General features: G+C 37.7%; 1 protein-coding gene across 1 annotated transcript in view; it reads left to right on the forward strand.

The window, feature by feature from the left end:
* Positions 1-20,412, forward strand: part of LOC127431857 (bone morphogenetic protein 6-like) — a 95,071-nt gene that overhangs the window by 34,351 nt on the left and 40,308 nt on the right. The window contains exons 2-4 of the mRNA XM_051682470.1: positions 6,437-6,629; positions 18,280-18,428; positions 19,033-19,227. Of these exons, the coding sequence (XP_051538430.1) occupies positions 6,437-6,629; positions 18,280-18,428; positions 19,033-19,227 (537 nt within the window). The remainder of the gene's footprint in view (positions 1-6,436; positions 6,630-18,279; positions 18,429-19,032; positions 19,228-20,412) is intronic.

A 20,412-nucleotide genomic window follows, 5' to 3' on the forward strand; every position in this document is an offset into this window, starting at 1 on the left:
GCCTTCTATTTTATCACCTGTATTGTTATGGTGATTATCAGTTCTGATTATCAAAAGTAATTCAAGTAGATTAACATTAAAGGATTAGAAGGAAGCACCAAAAATGCCATCCTCTAATGCTTAAAAAATAATTGTAATATTGTTTTTACAATGAATTTCTGGCAACCGCACATGCCAATGTTTTATCATAAATTATTTTTCATGATTTTTCTTTATTTTCTTTTTTTTTTACTGTGTCTGTCATATAGTGTTTGTTCTAAAGCCATCTCTTATTCTGTGTCCCTCTCCATGGACCTCTGTCATAACGTCCTCTCTTTTCCTATTACCGTGTGGGAGAAGTGTATCTGTGAATATGATAAAGAACGCCAACACAACGAACACTCAACACTTTCCTCTTTGTCTCACTTAAACGTCCTTTGCTCAAGCAACCATGTGCACTTTCACATTTCTGTTTAGTATGTGGCCTCACAGTTATTGTTGTGGTTCCTCTCTGGGTCTGTTTGCTGAAAAACCACATCAGTTGTATCGGATCATATGGGTTCTGTGGTTTTGGTTGTGTTTCTTACTGTCGTGGCCAAGTCCTTTATATAAGTATAATCCATCATTCAGCAAACCTCCTTTTTTCCATTATCCTCTCAACAAGGCAACAGCATTTACAGAGGACACGTTTAAAACACTTGACCAGTTGGGACCTCGGCAAATTTCCGCTTTAGTATAGTTAGAACAAAGGCAATGAAAGCTTATTAAAAGATGAGAATGGCATTGGCAGAGTATATAGGGTAGTCTAATTTCAATCACAATTTGTTTTTTGACAAATGCAAAGGGGCCAAAGTCATTTTTAGACCAGTGGCCTTCGTTACTGCATATGCTGATGACCTTTAAAGACCCCATGAAATAGCTTGCCAATCAAAATTTTCTGTCCTGTGTAAAAATATTTCCAATTGAAACACAAAGTTTTGGTGTGACTTATCGAAGGGCTTGTCTCTTTTGTTATTAAGTAGCCAATAGGCTTCAGTTATGTCACAGCCATGTACCACGATTTGCTACTTTCTAGTCAGTTGTAGATGATATTTGGGGATGCACATTTTATTGGACAAAAATATGTGTAGTGCAACTTGAATTATTATTTTTGTCTGTTTTCCTTAAAGAGAAAAACTGTCAATTTTAAATGCATACAGTAGGCCTATATGCAATAAGTTTTAGGAGAACATTAGCATATTGATCAGTGTTTCCCAGCCTTTTTTTTTTTGCCAGCACCATCAGTAAGGCTCAAGTAACCCTTCATCAATACAAAACAAAAGATGTGTGCCAAAGGCTAAATATAATTTAACATTATCATTAGGGCTGTCGATTTAAAAAATGTGCACAATTAATCATGTCCCCGTAATAAGGAATATTCCTTATATCTGAGCAATTCAAGCTTGGAGCACCACCTGTTTTCTCCAGGGGGCAGTAAGCGAAACACGCTGTATAGGCAGTTCACAGCTTATACAGACAGAGAACAAACCACACTTACTGAGAGCAGACAACACATGATGAGAACACGTTCTTGCATTCAAACACAGCTTGTTGGAGGGAAAATCCGAACGCAGGGATCTAAAGATGTGCTTTTCTACTGTAAGTTTCAAGCTTCGTTTAAACTGACACAGCGACCTAAAAATGGTACGTTTATGACGTGACGCAAAGGAGACACTCCAAAAGCATCTGACGCAGGTGTATATTGATGCATCAAGACCTTATAATAAATCTCGTACTGATTGAAGAATTCAGTTGCAAAATGGATTGCTATGAACTGTAGGCCAATGATAGGCTTATGTTCAATAATATGGAAATAAACAATATATTGCATTCTAAAGCCACTTTTTGTATTATCTTTTTTCATGCTTTACTTGTGTGCCAAAATAATGTAATGCGTTTTAATTATCTATATTATTATTATTTTAGAACATATACTGTATGTATTTTATTCATAATTATTTAAATATAACTATTGATTAAAGCTGAAGTATGTGATTTCTGCAACTCTAGCGCCACTGAACGGAAATGCAAAAATAAACAATGTATTCAAAACAGCTTTCTGAATACACCCCTCACCTGCAGTTGTTCATAGTCAAATAGTCCTGCCCCCAACTCACGCCATTGGTTGAGTAACGTTGTTGGGGTTGGTCTAGGGGGGTCCCTCAAAACAAAAACAGGAATTTTTATAACACGACAGAGACAGTGTTTATAGTTTTCGATAAAAGTAACCTATGAATGAAAAAAAAGAATGTTCAAATGAAGATCGTGATTGATTGGAAACTCTAAATTTTTACCCAGCCCTAATCCTTATTATTATAAGTTATGCATATTGTTTTATGGGTTAAACAAAGCAAAATAAAATTAGTTTTACATACCCCTTGGATTCTGCTTATGTACCCCCTGGGGTACGTGTAACCCCGGTTGGGAATCACTGATATAGAGCACCTCAAAGCTACAGTAATATACATGGACTATATTTTGAATTCATAAGGCCTTTAATATTTCTGTTATCTCTGATGTTTTTGATGTTGCTGGACTGACTTCTGTTAATAAAACACCTGTGGTTAATGAAGAAGTCTAAGCAGCATGTGAAATGGCCACATTCAGACCTGCTGTACTGATGTGAAAAACATAACAAAAGGAACCTCTGGAAATTCCTCTCAAAGATGAATTACTTGGGCATATTGTGAGTGAGAAAATCCTGGTGTCAAACCATCACTATGTGAACCCAGCAGCTGGAACTGCACTAAAGAAAATTCTCTCCCTATGCCTATTTCTCTTCTTCTTCTATTCTTTTTTTTTTTCTTTTTGTTGTAAGCCCTTACTAGGGGTCAAAAGTCCCTCTAGCTGATGCAGTTCTCTATTTCATCCTTTGCCGGTGGGTTTTCCAAGGTTAGCCGGTCAATTAGAATGGAGTATGTATCACAAGAAAAGGGTGTCCCCCAAGGTTCCGTCTTAGGCCCTTTTGAGTTTTCATCAAGAGGCTTGATTTTAATTGGTAACGCATGTGTCTGGACAGCAGAAGAGTTCCAACTCCTTGTTGGAAGGCCAGTGATCATAGAAGTTTCTCTCCCTTGTGACAGTGGAGAACTTTAAACAGCAACTGGAATTCACCAAACAGTGAAAATGGGGCAGTCCTCCCCACTCCACAATTTGGTAAACTCCTCGACTCTCTCTTCCTCTGCGAGGAGGGAGGGTTGACATGGAAGTGTGTGTTCCTCACCTAGGGAGGCATGGAAATACAATCAGAGCAAGATAGTTCACCCCGGGCCCACAAGAGGGGCATCCGGCTGGATCTGTACTTAGGTAAGAAATACAGCTCATGGGCTGACCGTAGGACCCACAGGAAGAGCTGTTGGTGACATCGGGGAGGAAGAGGAGCATGATAGCATGACAAAGCTGTCATCTGATGTGAAAACACTCTCTGCGCGCAATTTCCCCTTTTCCTTTTTCTCTGCAAGGAGCTGCTAGCACTTAAAACTGAACTGCCATGAAGTCCTTTGCTGTGGGAACAGCTTGAATAAATAGAGAATTAGAATTCTACCAGAAATAGTGAATCATTATTACAGCACATGCTCTGCACATCTGGATGCTCTGTGAAGTGGTGCTGTAATATAAATGCATATGTATAGACCATATGGGTGAAATAGGTCAGTCAACTATAGGCCATTATTGAGCGTACATAGCTTACCACATCTTAATAATGTTTAAGTTAAGTTTATGTCAATAAGAGACTGAAATGTTATTGGGTTTTGTTTTGAATTATGCGTCAAACATGTAGCCATAGGTCTTGATATTTTATAAACAGAACAAGGATTTTATTTTTAAGCAATGTAGGGCTTTACTGGTTGTTTAGATCAGTGTTACTATCAGAAATAATTAATAATTATTTCTGTAGTTATTAATCAATATTTAAATTAATTAATTGGATGTAACTCATTAAAACCTCATATGGGACTCCAGTAAATGTAGTGTGCTACGTTTAGGAGCAAGTTTGGTTATTAGCAATAATTAATAATTATCAAAGATAATTATTAATTATTAAAATCAATAGAACATTGATGAGAATCAATGTTAGCTTTTTTTAATCCTTTAAATCAACAGTTATCAAAGATAATCGTTAATTGTTAACGTCGATGAAACATTAATCAAAATTAACACTAGCTTATTGATCATTCAAATTCAATCAAAGATAATTATCAATTATCAAAAATCAATAGAATATTAATAAGGATTAACATTGATGGGGCACCACCCTGAAATCAGGGACTAATAACTGAATATTAAAACAGTCTCAATATTAGATTGTTTTCTTAGGAAAATCGACATCCGAAGAATATCGATTTTCGGGAAAAAAAAACAATGAATGAAGGTTTGAATCCGAGCACTGACATCCCGTCAGCATGACACAGGTGTATGCAAAACAAACCAAAACACTTCTCTTTGTAATATAACAAAGTTTATTTATGCAGTAATATCAATTAATAATTAATACAATGCAGTCAATAAACTTCCGACTTACAACTACAAACTAAACAGTGATATGATTAGATATGGAAATAAAAATAATTCTATAACACATAAGGTGTGTGTGTGACAGTGTGTGTGTGTGTGTGTCAGTGTGGTTAGTGAGAGAGAGAGAGAGAGAGATGATTAAGTGACAGCCCGAAAGCTGATTTCGCGATAGCTGGAGATAAAGCAGCCGTGTTCATCACTCAGAGACGCGGTTTTACGAGCAGGGCTCGTAAAAGTCCCTTGTTATTTGACTCTTTAATGGATGAACTCAGTTGCTGTCTCACCCGCGATGGCGAAAATGCACAACAGTCCAATTTGGTTGGACCACAATACAGCAAAACAAATTTGTGATAATTAATACCCTGAGTATTAATAATGAGCGGACATGGCGGTCCGTAAACTGTACAAGCAAAAACCTTGAAACACAAGAATAACACGCTATAATATTCTATCTCTGCCCAGACGTAACCTCTTACTTGAATCGCATGAGGACACAGGTAGAATATGTTTTCCTCCGTCCTTTAACTTTGACCCGGTTCCTTGAGGCTCGGGTGATGACGAGAAGACGTTTCCTTGCGCTTCACTTCTGTAGGGCAACGGATGAAGATGCGAATTGCTCGGCGGTCTCCTTCGGATCCGTTAGAGTGTTCGGTTGAACACAGAGTAATCTCAACTCGTCCAGCGAGATGGAGATTGTATGGCTACAGTTTCAAGTCGGACATTACTTCCTTATGCCACGAGGTTGCACCGGAGAGCAGCAAAAAGCTACGTCCGTATTCGTTGAACTAAGTCGCTGGAAGCCACTTTGGAAGCATTTCAGAATTATTTAGTCCTGATGATGTCATGTTTGAGGGACGTTCTGTTGTGTGCCTCATCCAGTAGGAGTTGAGTGCTCGATCCTTTAGTGAGCAAGGCTTCATGGATCTGTAGTCTGTTTTGGACTCCCTTTGTTTGATTTTGGCGCGATTTTTATCAGTAAGATTTACGACTTAGAAGGTGGGGGCTTAAGTTATGTTTTTACGACTGTGTTAGGCCTGCCTTTGTCTTCTATCTGAATACATGAGGCCCAACAGCAATAAGGTGTGAGAGACTATGTTAATACAGTGATGGCAAAGGAGAGTTGTTATGCACTTTTTTTTTTTTTTTTTGCAGAGCACACTGCAAAAATACTTTTTGAGTATTTTTGTCTTGTTTTCCTGTAAAAATATCAAAACCTCCTTAAAACAAGAAAAAAACTAATAATTGAGAGGCAGCATGACAAGATATTAAGTCTTGTTTTTCAAAGCAATCTAACAAAATTTGGGGTTTTATGCTTAAAACAAGAAGAAAAATAAGCTTGTTTGCCCTTTAATTCAAGTTTTCTTTTTTTAAATTTTTTTTTTACCCCATTTCCAAATATTTTATTCTTGTTATAAGGCTAAACGTTAATACATTTTGTTGGATTTCACTGAAAACAAGACAAAATATTTTGTAATTTTTCTTCTCAAGTAAATGTATCTTTTTTTTTTTTTTAAGAATGTTTAGATATTTTTACTGGAAAACAAGACAAAAATACTCAGTAAGAAAGTACTTTAAGTACTTTATTCCTTTTATAAAAGGACACAGAATATAATTATTTTGAAAATGGCATAAAGGTTGATACTTGGCTTTGTGATATTAGTAGCTACAGTTGCTGAACTGGTGTTTAAAGTCACTTCTCTTACTATATTGTGTATTTTAACATGACTGAATGCTTTATTGACAAATCATCATCCAGGACAGGAACTGAAAATATATCAATTATTTTTTCTTGCATCATTGTAAAATATTGTGACTAAACAATAACACATTTTTGTTGACTTTGTGTAGAACTGCAGTGCTCTACAACATCTCTCACAGTGTCTTTATGTGTCTCTTTGGACAGTGGAGTTTGACAGGGAGCTGTCTCCACAGAGAAGACACCATAAAGAGTTCAAATTCAACCTGTCCCTGATCCCAGAGGGTGAGGCCATCACAGGTTCAGAATTCAGGATCTACAAGGAATGTGTGACCAGAGCATTCCGCAATGAGACATTCCTGCTTAGTGTCTTCCAGGTGGTTGGGGAACACCCTGACAGGTAGGTAAACAGTCAGAGTAAAAATATTATTCGATGCAAATTTTAACAGTATTATTTGATAACATTTACAGTAGCTCACAAAATGTTAAAGTCATCATGACTTCAAAACCTATTGTACTTCTGTAATATCTGACTGAAACAACATTTTCAAAGAGAGAAAAAGTATATGTGGATATTTATAGTTCCCTTCAAGTTCACACAGGTGTACTAGCAGTAACCACAGAGTGGAGTTAACTTTAGCTATGAACATGTCCCTCTAACGTTTGACAACCAGAAAGTGTCCACTTTTTCTTTAAAGAGGATATTTACTGTTTCATCATTTTACACAACCTTATTTTTGTGAAATTCTTTCCCTGAAAAGTGTGCTTGTGCTATATTTCTTTAAAAAAAATGATGCTTGCTTTGTTATTTTGTTATACATTGCAGTTACATTCAGACATTGTTAAGTGTGACTTTAAGGAATGTTCCAGGTTCAGTACAAGTTAAGCTCTATCAGCATCATTTGTGGCATAATGTTGATTACCACAAAAAATTATTTAGACTCGTCCCTTCTTTATATATATATATAAATAAAAACTATTACAATGAGGCACTTAAGGGGGTCACACACTGGACGTGTCTGGCGGACGACATGGCGCTTTCTAAAATTCGAAACAACTGTTTTCAATGAAGGTACGCACACTGCCGGCGCCACTCGCTGTCTGTCAGCGGCACCCAGCTACGACTCCGGAGGCTGCTCAAATTTCTGCCATGCTACGGAGCGCAACTCGCATATTTTCCACAGGATTATTTACTTTAGCATTCTTCATTCTTGAAGAAGGAAAAAACCTTGGTAACTTTTGTGTGTACTGTCTGCAACCTGAACCACATCGACGTGCCCCGTGTTTGATACCTGTGCCGTGTCCTAACCGCGTCGCGGCGTGGCGCTTCTCGTCCAGTGTGCGACCGCCTTTACCATTGAAGTGAATTGGGGAAGTCCATAAACCTTAAAATACACACTGCTTTAAAAGAAGAGCTACAAGACGTAAACATTATACATGCTAAAATGATTTTAGTTATAAAATTGCTTACTAACCTTATCTGAGTAGAGGTATGTCCAGTACTGGGATTACAGGGATCTGTTGTCATGACAATGAAGGTATTATATTGGATAACTTAGATAAGGTTAGTAAGAGACCTTTGTTTTGTGTTTTAGTGAGATATTTTATCACAGTAAAATCATGTAAACATGTATAATATTTACATCTTGTGGCTATACTTTTGAAACAGTGTATTCAGCCTGTGAGATAGTTTCATACGGCCCGTGTGAGTGTTAATGTTATCCTCAAACCCGGCCCCCAAATGTATTTAATTCTTTCTACATTTTGTTTTGGACTTTATTGTTCCCTATATTTCTCTTAAAGGATTATTAAACAATAGCCTACTACAGTGTATTCCACTTGCTTAAACACATTTAGCAAAACTATCTCTTCCATCATGATCTACTGAGCTGTCTGTAGCGTACTGGAAGCATCCATTGATGCAACGTGCATTTAGGTGACTCCATTTCAATTTTTGATGTGCTGTACAGCTATTAAGTCACTTATTTTGCCTGTCCAACTGAACTAAAATGATTCTATTTACAAACATGTGTTAACTGATTGCTGTGTACTGACTAATTGTCTTTGTCTACACATCGATGTGCTTTCTACAGTCATACGTTCTGTGTATTTCGTACTGCACATCGATTTTCACATGTTTATGTATCCTTATGTGTTTATTCTGGCACTAGAATTCTCTCTATCACTCGCTTATATGCTCTCTGTGAGCGCTGTGCGAATGATTATATTGAACACCTGCTTCATCAGACTCACGCTTACTACATGTTGTCATATTTTACTGAAAATGTTGATTGTATCGAGACAACATCAAATATCCTGTGTATCAAGGAAATTTAAACTAATATGATGGATAAAAATAGACCATGATAGACTAAAAATAGACGTGACATTTTACAACTCAGTCAGATATTTGTAAAGCTGGCACTTGCGTGTCAATGGCAAAAAAGTCAGAAAACACCATGAAAAAGAACACTTCAGGCCATTTGAGGGGAGAAACAAGCTCTTCATCTCTATTCACATACTATCCATACTATTATCTGACAAGCACAAAACACATCAGCCAAAGGAGAGTTTTTAATAAAAAATTGATCTTCAGGGAAGTTCACCTGAGCACACAGCAGGACTAAAATGTTTTGGAGGCTATCAAACAAAATACTGTATTATTATGTGCACTTGAAGTAAATTAGACTTGTATATTCACAACAGTTTTTTTGTAATAAATTATATTGACCTTTTTTTGTTAGATAGATAGATAGATAGATAGATAGATTGACTGATTGATTGATTGATTGATTCAACTGGCCCTCAATGAGAACACCACATGGCTAGTGGCCCTTGGGTTATTTGAGTTTGACACCCCTGATTTATGGTGTTTACACTGATGAGCCAAAACATTATGACCACTCACAGGTGAAGCGAATAACGTTGAAGGCCACATGTCAAGGTCTGGGTAGATTAGATGATAAGCGAACAATCAGTTCTCGTAGTCAACGTGTTAAATTTAGGAGAAATGGGCAGAAGTAAATACCTGAGTGACTTTGACATGTGCCAAATTGTTATGGCCAGACGACTGGGTCAGAGCATCTCTGAAACGGCAAGGCTTGTGGGTTGTTCCCGGTCAGCAGTTGTGAGTACCTAACGACAGTGGTCCGAGGAGGGACAAACCATCAAACCAGCGACAGGGTGTTGGGCGCTCAAGTCTCATGGATGCGTGAGGGCAACGAAGGCTATCCCATCTGGTCCGAACTGACTGAAGATCTACTGTGGCACAAGTCACAGAACATTTTTGTAATGGTTACAGGAGGAAGTGATGGCACTGTGCGAAGACAGTTAGCCAGTGGAGGGAGTGTGTTGATCTGGGCAATGTTCTGTTGGGAAACCCTGGGTCCGGTCATTCATGTGGACGTCAATTTGACACGTGCTACCTACCTAAACATCATTGCAGACCAGGTACACCCCTTCATGGCAGTGGTATTCCCTGATGGCAGTGGCCTCTTTCAGATACCACAGGACACCTTCAGAGAGTCCATGCCTTGGCGGGTCAGCACTGTTTTGGTGGCACACGGAGGACCAACAGCATATTAGGCAGGTGGTCATAATGTTTTGGCTCATCAGTGTATATTGTCACTCTATTGTGTTATTATTTTTACTGTTATGTTCTGTAAAATTTTTACTCTAAACCATATTGCCACTCATATTACCATTCATATTCTGCAGTTATACTGCAGTGGTGTAACATGTTGCCAAATAGTTGCATTTGTTGTTAAAGCTGCACTACGGAACTTTTGGCTCCCTAGCGACATCTGTGGCTGCAACCTAAAATTTCAAACATCTTGCGGAGGAACATTTTCCGTTAGTTGTTTTTAAGGACTGCTTTTCTGCATGGAAGAATCTCACGATTTGAGGTTAGCTGCTTTGTCTGTAATCATCAATCAGAGATCTTCACCTGCAGAGCCAGAGTCATAACGTGCTATTTTCATGTTGATATTATGTTATTTGTTTAAACATTTGTAACTGAGATATTACTTGCTTTGAGGAAGGTAAACAACACTCTTATTTACATATTTTCATATGATTATTTAAATGGTTTATCTTCTACACATTAATTTTTGTACTGTACTACACACATCAAACATATGAAATGAGTTCAGTTGAAGACACTTATTTTTAAGGACCACAGCCAGTCCTTTTTTCCTGAGCTTTCGGACATGAAGTAAGCCTGCGATTTTGTGCCAGATCCAACCCTACAGCTCTAAATAAAAAACATTATTGAAGGCTCACCGTATTGAATCGGGGTAAGACAAAGACAGGGTTTTGAACTCTTTGGTGATTTTTTTATGTTCTCACTAAATAATGAATATTTTGTAATTGTCACCCAAATAAATCTTTCATAGTGCAGCTTTAAATGAATGCTCAAATATAGGCTTTATGAAACAGAATGCAATGTTGTATTCTGAAGCTTGATTTAGAGGTTCATATTTTTATCTGATCAAATTTAGGGACTGTTAAACCCTTGTCAGGCATGGAAATATTTATCTGTTTTTGCTCATCCTCTGTTTTTGATCTGAATAATTGACTATGTGTTTTAAATGGAGCTCAAGTGTCCCTCACTGAACACAGCACAGCTTGTCTGCCGTGTACTTTATGCAGACTTAAGCCATGACCACAACGCACAACTGAAATAGCTTTAGTTTGGCATCTAAAAAAGAACCCACCAACACACGTCAAACATTGACTTTGTGGGTGGTGGGAGGGATATCTACTCGAGAAAGGCAAATGGCGTGACTGGTATAATGTCAAAAAACAAGCCAATGACTATGACGCTAGCCATCCGTTCTATATTTAACTGAAAAACAAAAGATAAAAAACAACATGCTGTACCAAAACAAAGGTCGTTATCTTTGTAAAATAGGTCTCACTCTCTACGTTCTGTTACAAAACCAAATTCTCTGGCTAAATGAACTTCATATCTCTCGCAAATTGTTTCTAATGTTTATCACAAAGTGTTCATTTGGTGTACATCCTGGGTTGAACAATGGACACAATGTTTTTCCTCAACCTGAAGTGGGAGGCTTTTATTTTTATCGAAATCTTGAGTTTTTATATCAGCAGTCATTGTATCACTGTACAACAACGTTTACCTTGATGCAGATTATAGCGTGCTTTGTGGTATTTCCCTACATACCAATTTTATGCCAGTAAATCTCAAATGTTGTGCGGCTTGCAAAATGTATTTGCTAACAAACAGATTAATTTGAAAACTTGTCAAGTTCTAACGGCATAATTACTGTGTTTATGGTTTGTGATCTTTAAAAAAAAACACTGGTTAGGGAAATGCGGTAGAACTAGCTAAGCTAAGCAGATGCATGGTATGGCTGAGAGGAACTTCTGAAGTGTGGAAGTCTTTAATCCATGAAGCAAAAAATATCTTGGTTCTGGAGGTGGTGCAGAGGGGCTGAAAATCTGGCTCAATTTAGCTTATGTGGCAAGACGATTTGACCTAAAAGTGCAGCATAGAGAACCTCAAGTCAACTATTTTCACATGGCCTTAAATGTAAAGAAACAATAGCATGTAATGCCTCTTTTTTAAGTGCTTTACACTAATAGTGTCGTTACCCGAACTAACAAAAACATATTAGGTTGAAAACAGTTTTGCCAGGACCGTAATATAGGTGAAGTGTAATATCTGTACAACTAGCAGCACCAAACGAAATTGCAAAAATAATGATCGTTTCTAAAAGTGTCAGACACTCCCCTGTATGCTATCATTTGAACAAAGGTATTCCCACCTCAAATTCACTCCATTGTTGAAAAAATATGTGCAATGTAAGACCGCTGAAATAAACAGAATGGCTATATTTGGAATGGAATACTGGCATACTGCTGCATACTGTCTATTTATATATATATATATATAGGAAAGTTTGTGTTTCTTTTCTTCTTTTTTTTTTAAGTATTTGATCTGTCATTTCTTATCTGCAGGATCTGATCTCTGGTTGTGAACTCTGCATAGTATGCATACTGCAGAAATAGTAATATAGTAATATTATAGTAGTATGCTATTCAGAACTTTATAATTTTCCAAATATCATTTTTGGTTAATTTTACTTCCAGTTCATTCATCACACTTGAATTGTGGGATACAGTATTCCCTGCGTTACACTCTGTTGTATACACTGATGAGCCAAAAAATGATGACCTCTCACAGGTGAAGCAAATAACGTTGATCATCTCCTAACAATGTCAGAGATGAGACCAGAGATCCAAGTGCGGAGGCAGATTAACAGAAGGTATTAATAATCAAACACAGCTGAGCTGGCAAAGAGTGATGGAGAACCAGCACTGACTGCAGCGTGGAGATGGAGGGTGTGTTCGTAGGCTTGTGTGTGTTGTGGTAGTGCGGGGCACAGATCCGCGAGGAGTCCTCTGGTGGATAGTGTGTTCGTAGGTTTGTGTGCGTCGTGATAGTGTGAAGAGCAGATCCGCAAGGAATCCTCTGGAGGATAGTGTGTTCGTTGGTGTGAGTGCGTCGTGGTAGTGTAGAGGGATAACCGATGAGGAATTCTCAGGTGAAGTGTCAAGGCGAGCGATGCAACCAACAGGAAGGTAACCACAATCTGGGCACTATGGCGAAAGACTGGAAACCAATACAGAAAATACGCAACAGGACCAACTAGGGCAAAGAGAGAGTGGTGAGTAACTAAACACAACAACAAACAACAGTCTAGCAATGAACACAAAACAGAGTGGGGTAAATATAGGTAGAAAACAAACAACGGCCAGGTGCCGCTTGCCAGCTGAAAGTTGGCATGATCAGCGTTCCCATGAAAACAATCAGGGTTCCCATGGAAACGCTGATTCTGCGTGCCAGTGGTATCTGAAACACATGAAGAGAATGTAAACACAATGGAACAAACCGGCGGACTCACCAAGACAAACATTATATAGCGATCATAATGTTTTGGCTCACTGCACTTTTTGGCATATGTTGGTGATGATCCAGGTATTCTATGCTTTCAGAAATTTTTTATGCTGTGCACAGTAGTATTCCATTCAAGAAAGTGGGAATTTCCAACTTCCTGCTCGGAAAAGTGCAATGGAACACCAATTGAAGTCGGACTTCCAACTTGGAAAAACGTACGGAAAACCTCAGATTTCGCCATGATACAAGTGCATGACTTCACACAAACATGTAAACAGGGAGAACGTTTAAGATAAACATTCATTTTTAAGAAATAAAACCCACTTAGTCAAAGTTCCGACATTGCATGATAATAAAATTTGTTTAGCAAATGTTTGCAGAGGCAGGTGTGTAAAACACTGTAAATTATACCCTCTTTTGATGATTGTACACATAGACAACAAATGCTAGCATTGCATAGTATTGTTTATCCTTTGCAATTTGGTTTCTTGGAGTCGTCTCTGTTGAAAACCAAACACCTGCTAAGCTAACAGAAGCGTTGCAATTTTGTTTCCTTATACGTACACTGGTGGCCAAAACTTTGGAATAATGTACATATTTTGCTGTTTCAGAAGGAAATTGGTACTTTAATTCACCAAAGTGGCATTCAACTGATCACAAAGTATAGTCAGGACATTACTGATATAAAAAACAGCACCATCACTATTTGAAAAAAGTCATTTTTCATCAAATCTAGACAGGCCCCATTTCCAGCAGCCATCACTCCAACACCTTATCCTTGAGTAATCATGCTAAATTAATTTGGTACTAGAAAATAACTTGCCATTATATCAAACACAGTTGAAACACATTGTCTTTGTGTTTGTTTTTGAGTTGCCACAGTATGCAATAGACTGGCATGTCTTAAGGTCAATATTAGGTCCAAAATGGCAAAAAAGAAACTGCTTTCTCTAGAAACTCATCAGTCAATCATTGTTTTGAGGAATGAAGGCTATACAATGCTTGAAATTGCCAAGAAAATGAAGAGTTCACACAAAGGTGTACACTACAGTCTTCAAAGACAAAGGACAACTGGCTCTAACAAGGACAGAAAGAGATGTGGAAGACCAGATGTACAACTAAACAAGAGGATAAGTGCATCAGAGTCTCTAGTTTGAGAAATAGACACCTCACATGTCCTCAGCTGACAGCTTCATTGAATTCTACCCGCTCAACACCAGTTTCATGTACAACAGTAAAGAGAAGACTCAGAGGTGCAGGCCTTATGGGAAGAACTGCAAAGAAAAAGCCACTTTTGAAACAGAAAATCAAAAAGAAAAGGTTAGAGTGGGCAAAGAAACACAGACATTGGACAACAGATAATTGGAAAAGAGTGTTATGGATCTTAACCCCATTGAGGTTTGGTGGGGTCAGCTAGACTGTAAGGTGCGTGAGAAGTGCCCGACAAGACAGCCACATCTATGGCAAGTGCTACAGGAAGCGTGGGGTGAAATGTCACCTGAGTATCTGGACAAACTGACAGCTAGAATGCCAAGGATCTGCAAAGCTGTCATTGCTGCACGTGGCGGACTATTTGATGAGAATTCTTTGAACTATACATTGTGATCAGTTGAATGCCAGTTTGGTGAATAAAAGTACCAATTTCTTTAAATAAGAGCAAAATCTGTACATTATTCCAAACTTTTGGACGCCAGTGTAATCTTCAGAACATCAAGCAATTGAATGCCCTTATGGTCGGAGATTAGAGATATCAACTTGGAATATCCAACATCTGACTTAAAATGGAACTCAGCATATCCTGCAGAAATAGTAAGAGTAGTATGGTAGTATGTTATTCCAAACATTGTAATTCCATTTTGTGCCACTAGTGGCTCAAAAATTACACACTGCACCTTCAATATTGGAGAGATAGTCCATTAATTGAAAATGTTGAATTGCAAACTTGTATGTGTGTTTATCATTATATAGGGATATGACTGTTTTGGAGAAATATGTCTCTCAAGAAAGAGAACACTGTATAAATTGTATACATCTTGAAATCATATGGAACACATATTTTTTCTGTTTTTATGAGGATCCATCAATATCTCATGAAAAATCATGCTTGGCAGGACTGTAGAATTCTGTTTGTATATTTTCCAGTCCTTGGTTGTTTTCATGGATGTCTGGCCTCACGAACAGTTCTTCTGAGCCATATGTGATGGTCCTGTATGCATGCAGCACAGCATGAAGCTATTAAACTATAGGCAGATTCTAACGGCAGCCTACGACAGAGGTAATAAATGCGATTTATGTAAAGATAAAAAGCCTGACACTTCTAACTCTATTATTCCACTTAATTTAATGTGTCTATAAGAGGCTTTACAGTGGGGCTTTAGAGCGGGCAGCTCCCCTGTGGTCTCGTACAGACCCTGTCCCAGGTGAGGGTGTGTGACTGGTGGCACTGAACAGTTTGAGTCAGCATTAGTGAAGAGTTCACGCTGAACGTGATGTGTGAACCACCGCAGGGCTGAAGCTCATGTGGAGCTCCTCAGAGAGCAGCTGTAATTAATGAGTAATAACAAGGGGCTGCAGGGGCATTCTCACAACACCTGTGTGAGCGACACTTTGAAGTGACCGGGCCAATGAGAAACTGCTCGTTTTCATAGTGTGTAATTACTATAATGGATGCAGGCCTCCCTGTAAGACTACTGCCTTTAAACTTTTGCTTCTGTTACCAACTTAATTTCCTCTGTTTGAATATATATATATATATATATATATATAATGGCAGGAAAAAGTATGTAAATCCTTTGGAATTAGCTGGTTTTCCGCATAATTGGTCATAAAATGAGATCTCATCTTCATCAAAGTCACAAGTATAGACAAACACAGTGTGCTTAAGCTAACAACACACAAAAAATTATAATCTTTCATATCTTTATTGAACACATCCCATTGAACATTCACAGTGCTGTGGTAAAAGTAAGTGAACCCTACCATTTTATAACTGTTCGATCTTCCTTTGGCAGCAATAACCTCAACCAAGCAGATCCGGTAGCTACGGATTAGACCTGCGTAACATTCAGAAGGAATTTCGGACCATTTTCCCATACAGAACTGCTTCAGCTCAGCCGTAATCTTAGAATGTCTAATGTGGAGTGCACTTTTGTGGTCACTCCACAGCATCTCTGTTGGGTTAAGCTCTGGGCTCTGACTGGGCCACTCTGAAGGTGAATTTCTTTTTTTTTTTTTACATCGATGATTATGGTCATTGTCCTGCTGCATCACCCAACTTCTACTAAGCTTCAGCTGGTGCACAGCCAGTGTTAATTTCATCAAAGAAATCACTGATGAAAATGTTTTTTTATTACGTCAATGATAACGAAGACGAGACGAAAAAGGCGCATCATGACGATAATTAAACTATTTTGTTAAAGCATCCTATTGACAAAAATATGACAAGATAAAAATTATACTGCAAGATATTAACAATGCAAGATATGAAAAGGAGAAGAAACATTTATAGAATCTGTATATAGAAGAAGATATTAGATATAGATTCATCTAACCCATTAATAATTTGGATTTCTCCACTTGAGCTGTGTGAGTTGAGCAAAATGAACTGCTTCAAAACGGGGTAAATACCTAATCCTAACGCATCCTATTTATAAATGATTTTAATCACTATAGTAGCCTATATCCACAACATATATGTAATATAACAACCTACATCTGCAGAGTAAAGCGAATGAACAGGTGAACTTGAACTAAATGACGCGCTAGTCAGAATATGTGTAATTTGCATTGCGTAACTTGCGTTGTGAATACATTGTTTCAATAAGAAACATGCTACATGCAATGTAATATCCTTTCACGGAAAATGAATGTGTCTGAAGCATGAAGAATTCAGCGTACAGTAGGCTAACTTCTCAAAAGTAGCTAATACTTCAGTCTATTCATTATTATTTTATATTTATATAATTATAGGAAATTAGTAATTAGAAAATGTTTATAATTTTTTTCTCTGAATGTTTGAATATTTGATTAAAGTTTGGTCTTACAGTTTGACACACTTTTTGTCCATTTTGCAGATCGTGGTCAACTAAAAGATTTTATTTTCGTTGACTAAAATTATATGTAATTTTCGTCAGACAAAAACAGACTAAAACTTATTAATATGAGATGACGAAATATTGACTAATTCTAAAGGAAATTTTCGTCAAAAGACTAAAACTATGACTAAAACAAAATGTGAAAAAATTAACACTGCCCACAGACACCCTGACATTATCCTGTAGGATATCTTGATAGACTTGGTAATTACTTTTTCCCTCGATGATGGCAAGTGGTCCAGGCCCCGAAGCAGCCTCAAATCATGATGTTCCCTTTACCGTACTTCACTGTGTGGGATGCTGTGCCCTTTTTTCACCATATGTAGTGCTGTGTGTTTTTCCCAAACAATCCAACTATAGATTAATCAATCCACAAAGCATTTTCCCAGTATTGTTGTGGAGAGTAAAGGTGGTCTTTGGCAAACTTCAGGTGTGCAGCAATGTTTTTGTTAGAAAGCAGCAGCTTTCATCGTGGTGTCCTGCCATAGACACCATGCCTGTTTATTGTTTTCCGTATAGTAGACTCATGAACAGAGATGTTAACCAGTTCCAATGATTCCTTCAAGTCTTTAGCTGTCAATCTAGGGTTCTTTTTTTACCTCATTGAGCATTCTGTGGTGTGCCCTTTGAGTCCTCTTGGCTGGACGGTCACTTCTAGGAAGAGTAGCCACAGTACTAAATCGTCTCCATTAATAGAAAATGTGTTTGTTTGTTTGTCTATTTGTGCTTTGTCTATACTTGTGACTTTAATGAAAATGAGATAACATTTTATAAGCAATTACTGCAGAAAACCAGCTAATTCCAAAGGGTTCACATACTTTTTCTTGCCAGTGGTGATACTGTTTTTACATATCATTTGTATATTGTTTGTAATAAGGAAGAATAAAATAAAACATGTATTTTTCATTTATATTGATTGACTGATTGATTTATTATTTATTTACATTCATATAGTATCAGCATTATTAGTAGTATAAAAAGAGGTAATGGGATGCTTATAACAGTTAATAACCTCCTGACATGCTTGTTTGCAGGGATGCTGATCTGTTTCTGCTGGAGTCTCGCAGGTTGTGGGCGGCAGAAGAAGGTTGGCTGGAGTTTGACATCACAACCACCAGTAATCTGTGGGTGATGAGCCCATATCATAATCTGGGTTTACTGATCAGTGTGGAGACCAGCAGTGGTAAGAGGAGATCAACCACAATAAAGTTTTACTTAATTCATTCAATATACATTTTAAGTAAAACTCATCCAGAAACACCAGAAACACATATAAACAATATGAATTATTGCACAGAAAAAGATGATGCCACATTATTTATAACCAGTAGTGTCATTGTCAGTAATAATCCTTTAGGATATGGAGAAGCTTGTGCTTTGGTAAGGGATTACAAATGTAAATTTGTAAAATATACAAAACTATAACCTGTTTAAAAAAAAAAAAAAAAGAAAAGAAAAGAATACTGTGGTAGCACTGGAAAGATTGAATCTTTTTTGAACCAGTTAATTGAAATTATTTGAAAATGAATCAATGATTATTAATATCTATTTGATAATTTATTTTTATGATTATCAATTTCTTTTTAGCGAAACAGTTTAGTTTATCACTGTTTTTTATTATATTAGTTAAGGTGGCAATTGTAAAAATGTTGTGAATTCATGTATTCAAGATTTTGTTGCTGTAATGGGGATAATGAAAGTGGTGCACTATGCTTGTAGACACTTGAAATCTTTGTATCTAAAAGAGGACTGGATCTATAATAGTATTTTTCATTTGGTTTGCGTAGGCTGGAGCATCAGTCCTGAAGAAGCAGGGTTAGTGGGGCGTGATGGCGCTCTGGAGAGGCAACCTTTCATGGTGGCCTTTTTCAAAGTGAGTGAAGTCCGTATCCGAACCGTCCGGTCCACGGGAAAAAGGCGTCAACAAAGCCGCAATCGCTCCAACAGTCCACAGGAAGCATCAAAGGGAATGGCTCATACAGGTCAGGCTTTCACATTTTTGTGAATTTCACATATTGTGAACTAAACCAAGTATATTCAAGACAAGTTGAACATACACCTATGGTAGAAATCTATCCAATCATATTCCATTTTTACAAGTGAAGGTTGAAAGGGATGTTTTTGTTTCTGGTGAGGTTTATTAAGTCCAGATCTTCATAATCCTGCATGTTGAGTATCTGGACTCAATAAATCTCTTTAAGACCCTTTTGAGAATGCGTTTAGGAAGTAGCACATATGTATCCCTGACATCCTGTATCCTGATGTGACTTATATGTTTTATACAAGCTTATAATTTTGTAAAAGCGCTTACATTAATTCTTCTGTTAAAACTCATGTATTATTTAAGCTCTAAAGTTGTTTAAATCGTAATTTTTACAGTCGTTTTAGCATTTTAGGGATTGTTGACATTACATTGTCATGGCAACGAAGTTGTAAAATTGGCTATAACTTTACACGGAAAAGGTTAGTAAGTGATTGTATCACATTAAAATCATGTTAACACATATATTGTTTACGTCTTGTGGCTGTCCTTTTGAAACAGTGAGTATTTTAACAAAAAAATTGGCCCCCGTTCACTTCCATTTTAAGTGTCTCACTGGAACCCAGATTTTTGCTTTTTTTAAAGAAAAGGAGGGATGTCTAAATAAATTTTTGTGGTAATCAGTATTATACTACAAATGCTGTCGATTGAGTTTAACTTGTATTGAACCCGAAACATTCATTTAAAGCACATTCTTTTCTTTTTTCTTTTTTTTCTCACTTTTTCTCCCCAATTTGGAATGCCCAATTCCCAATGCACTCTAAGTCCTGTGTCTAAGTGGTGGCGTAGTGACTCACCTCAATCTGGGTGGCGGAGGACGAATCTCAGTTGCCTCCGCATCTGAGACCGTCAGTCCGTGCATCTTATCACGTGGCTTGTTGAGCGCGTTACCGCGGAGAAATAGCGCGTGTGGAGGCTCACGCTATTCTCCGCGGCATCCACGCACAACTCACCACGCGCCCCACTGAGAGCGAGAACCACACATTATAGCGACCGTGAGGAGGTTACCCCATGTGACTCTACCCTCCCTAGCAACCGGGCCAATTTGGTTGCTTAGGAGACCTGGCTGGAGTCACTCAGCACGCCCTGGATTCGAACTCGTGATTCCAGGGGTAGTAGTCAGCGA

This window comes from Myxocyprinus asiaticus, chromosome 41 (genome assembly GCF_019703515.2).
Source record: "Myxocyprinus asiaticus isolate MX2 ecotype Aquarium Trade chromosome 41, UBuf_Myxa_2, whole genome shotgun sequence".
Classification (NCBI taxonomy): Eukaryota; Metazoa; Chordata; class Actinopteri; order Cypriniformes; family Catostomidae; genus Myxocyprinus; species Myxocyprinus asiaticus.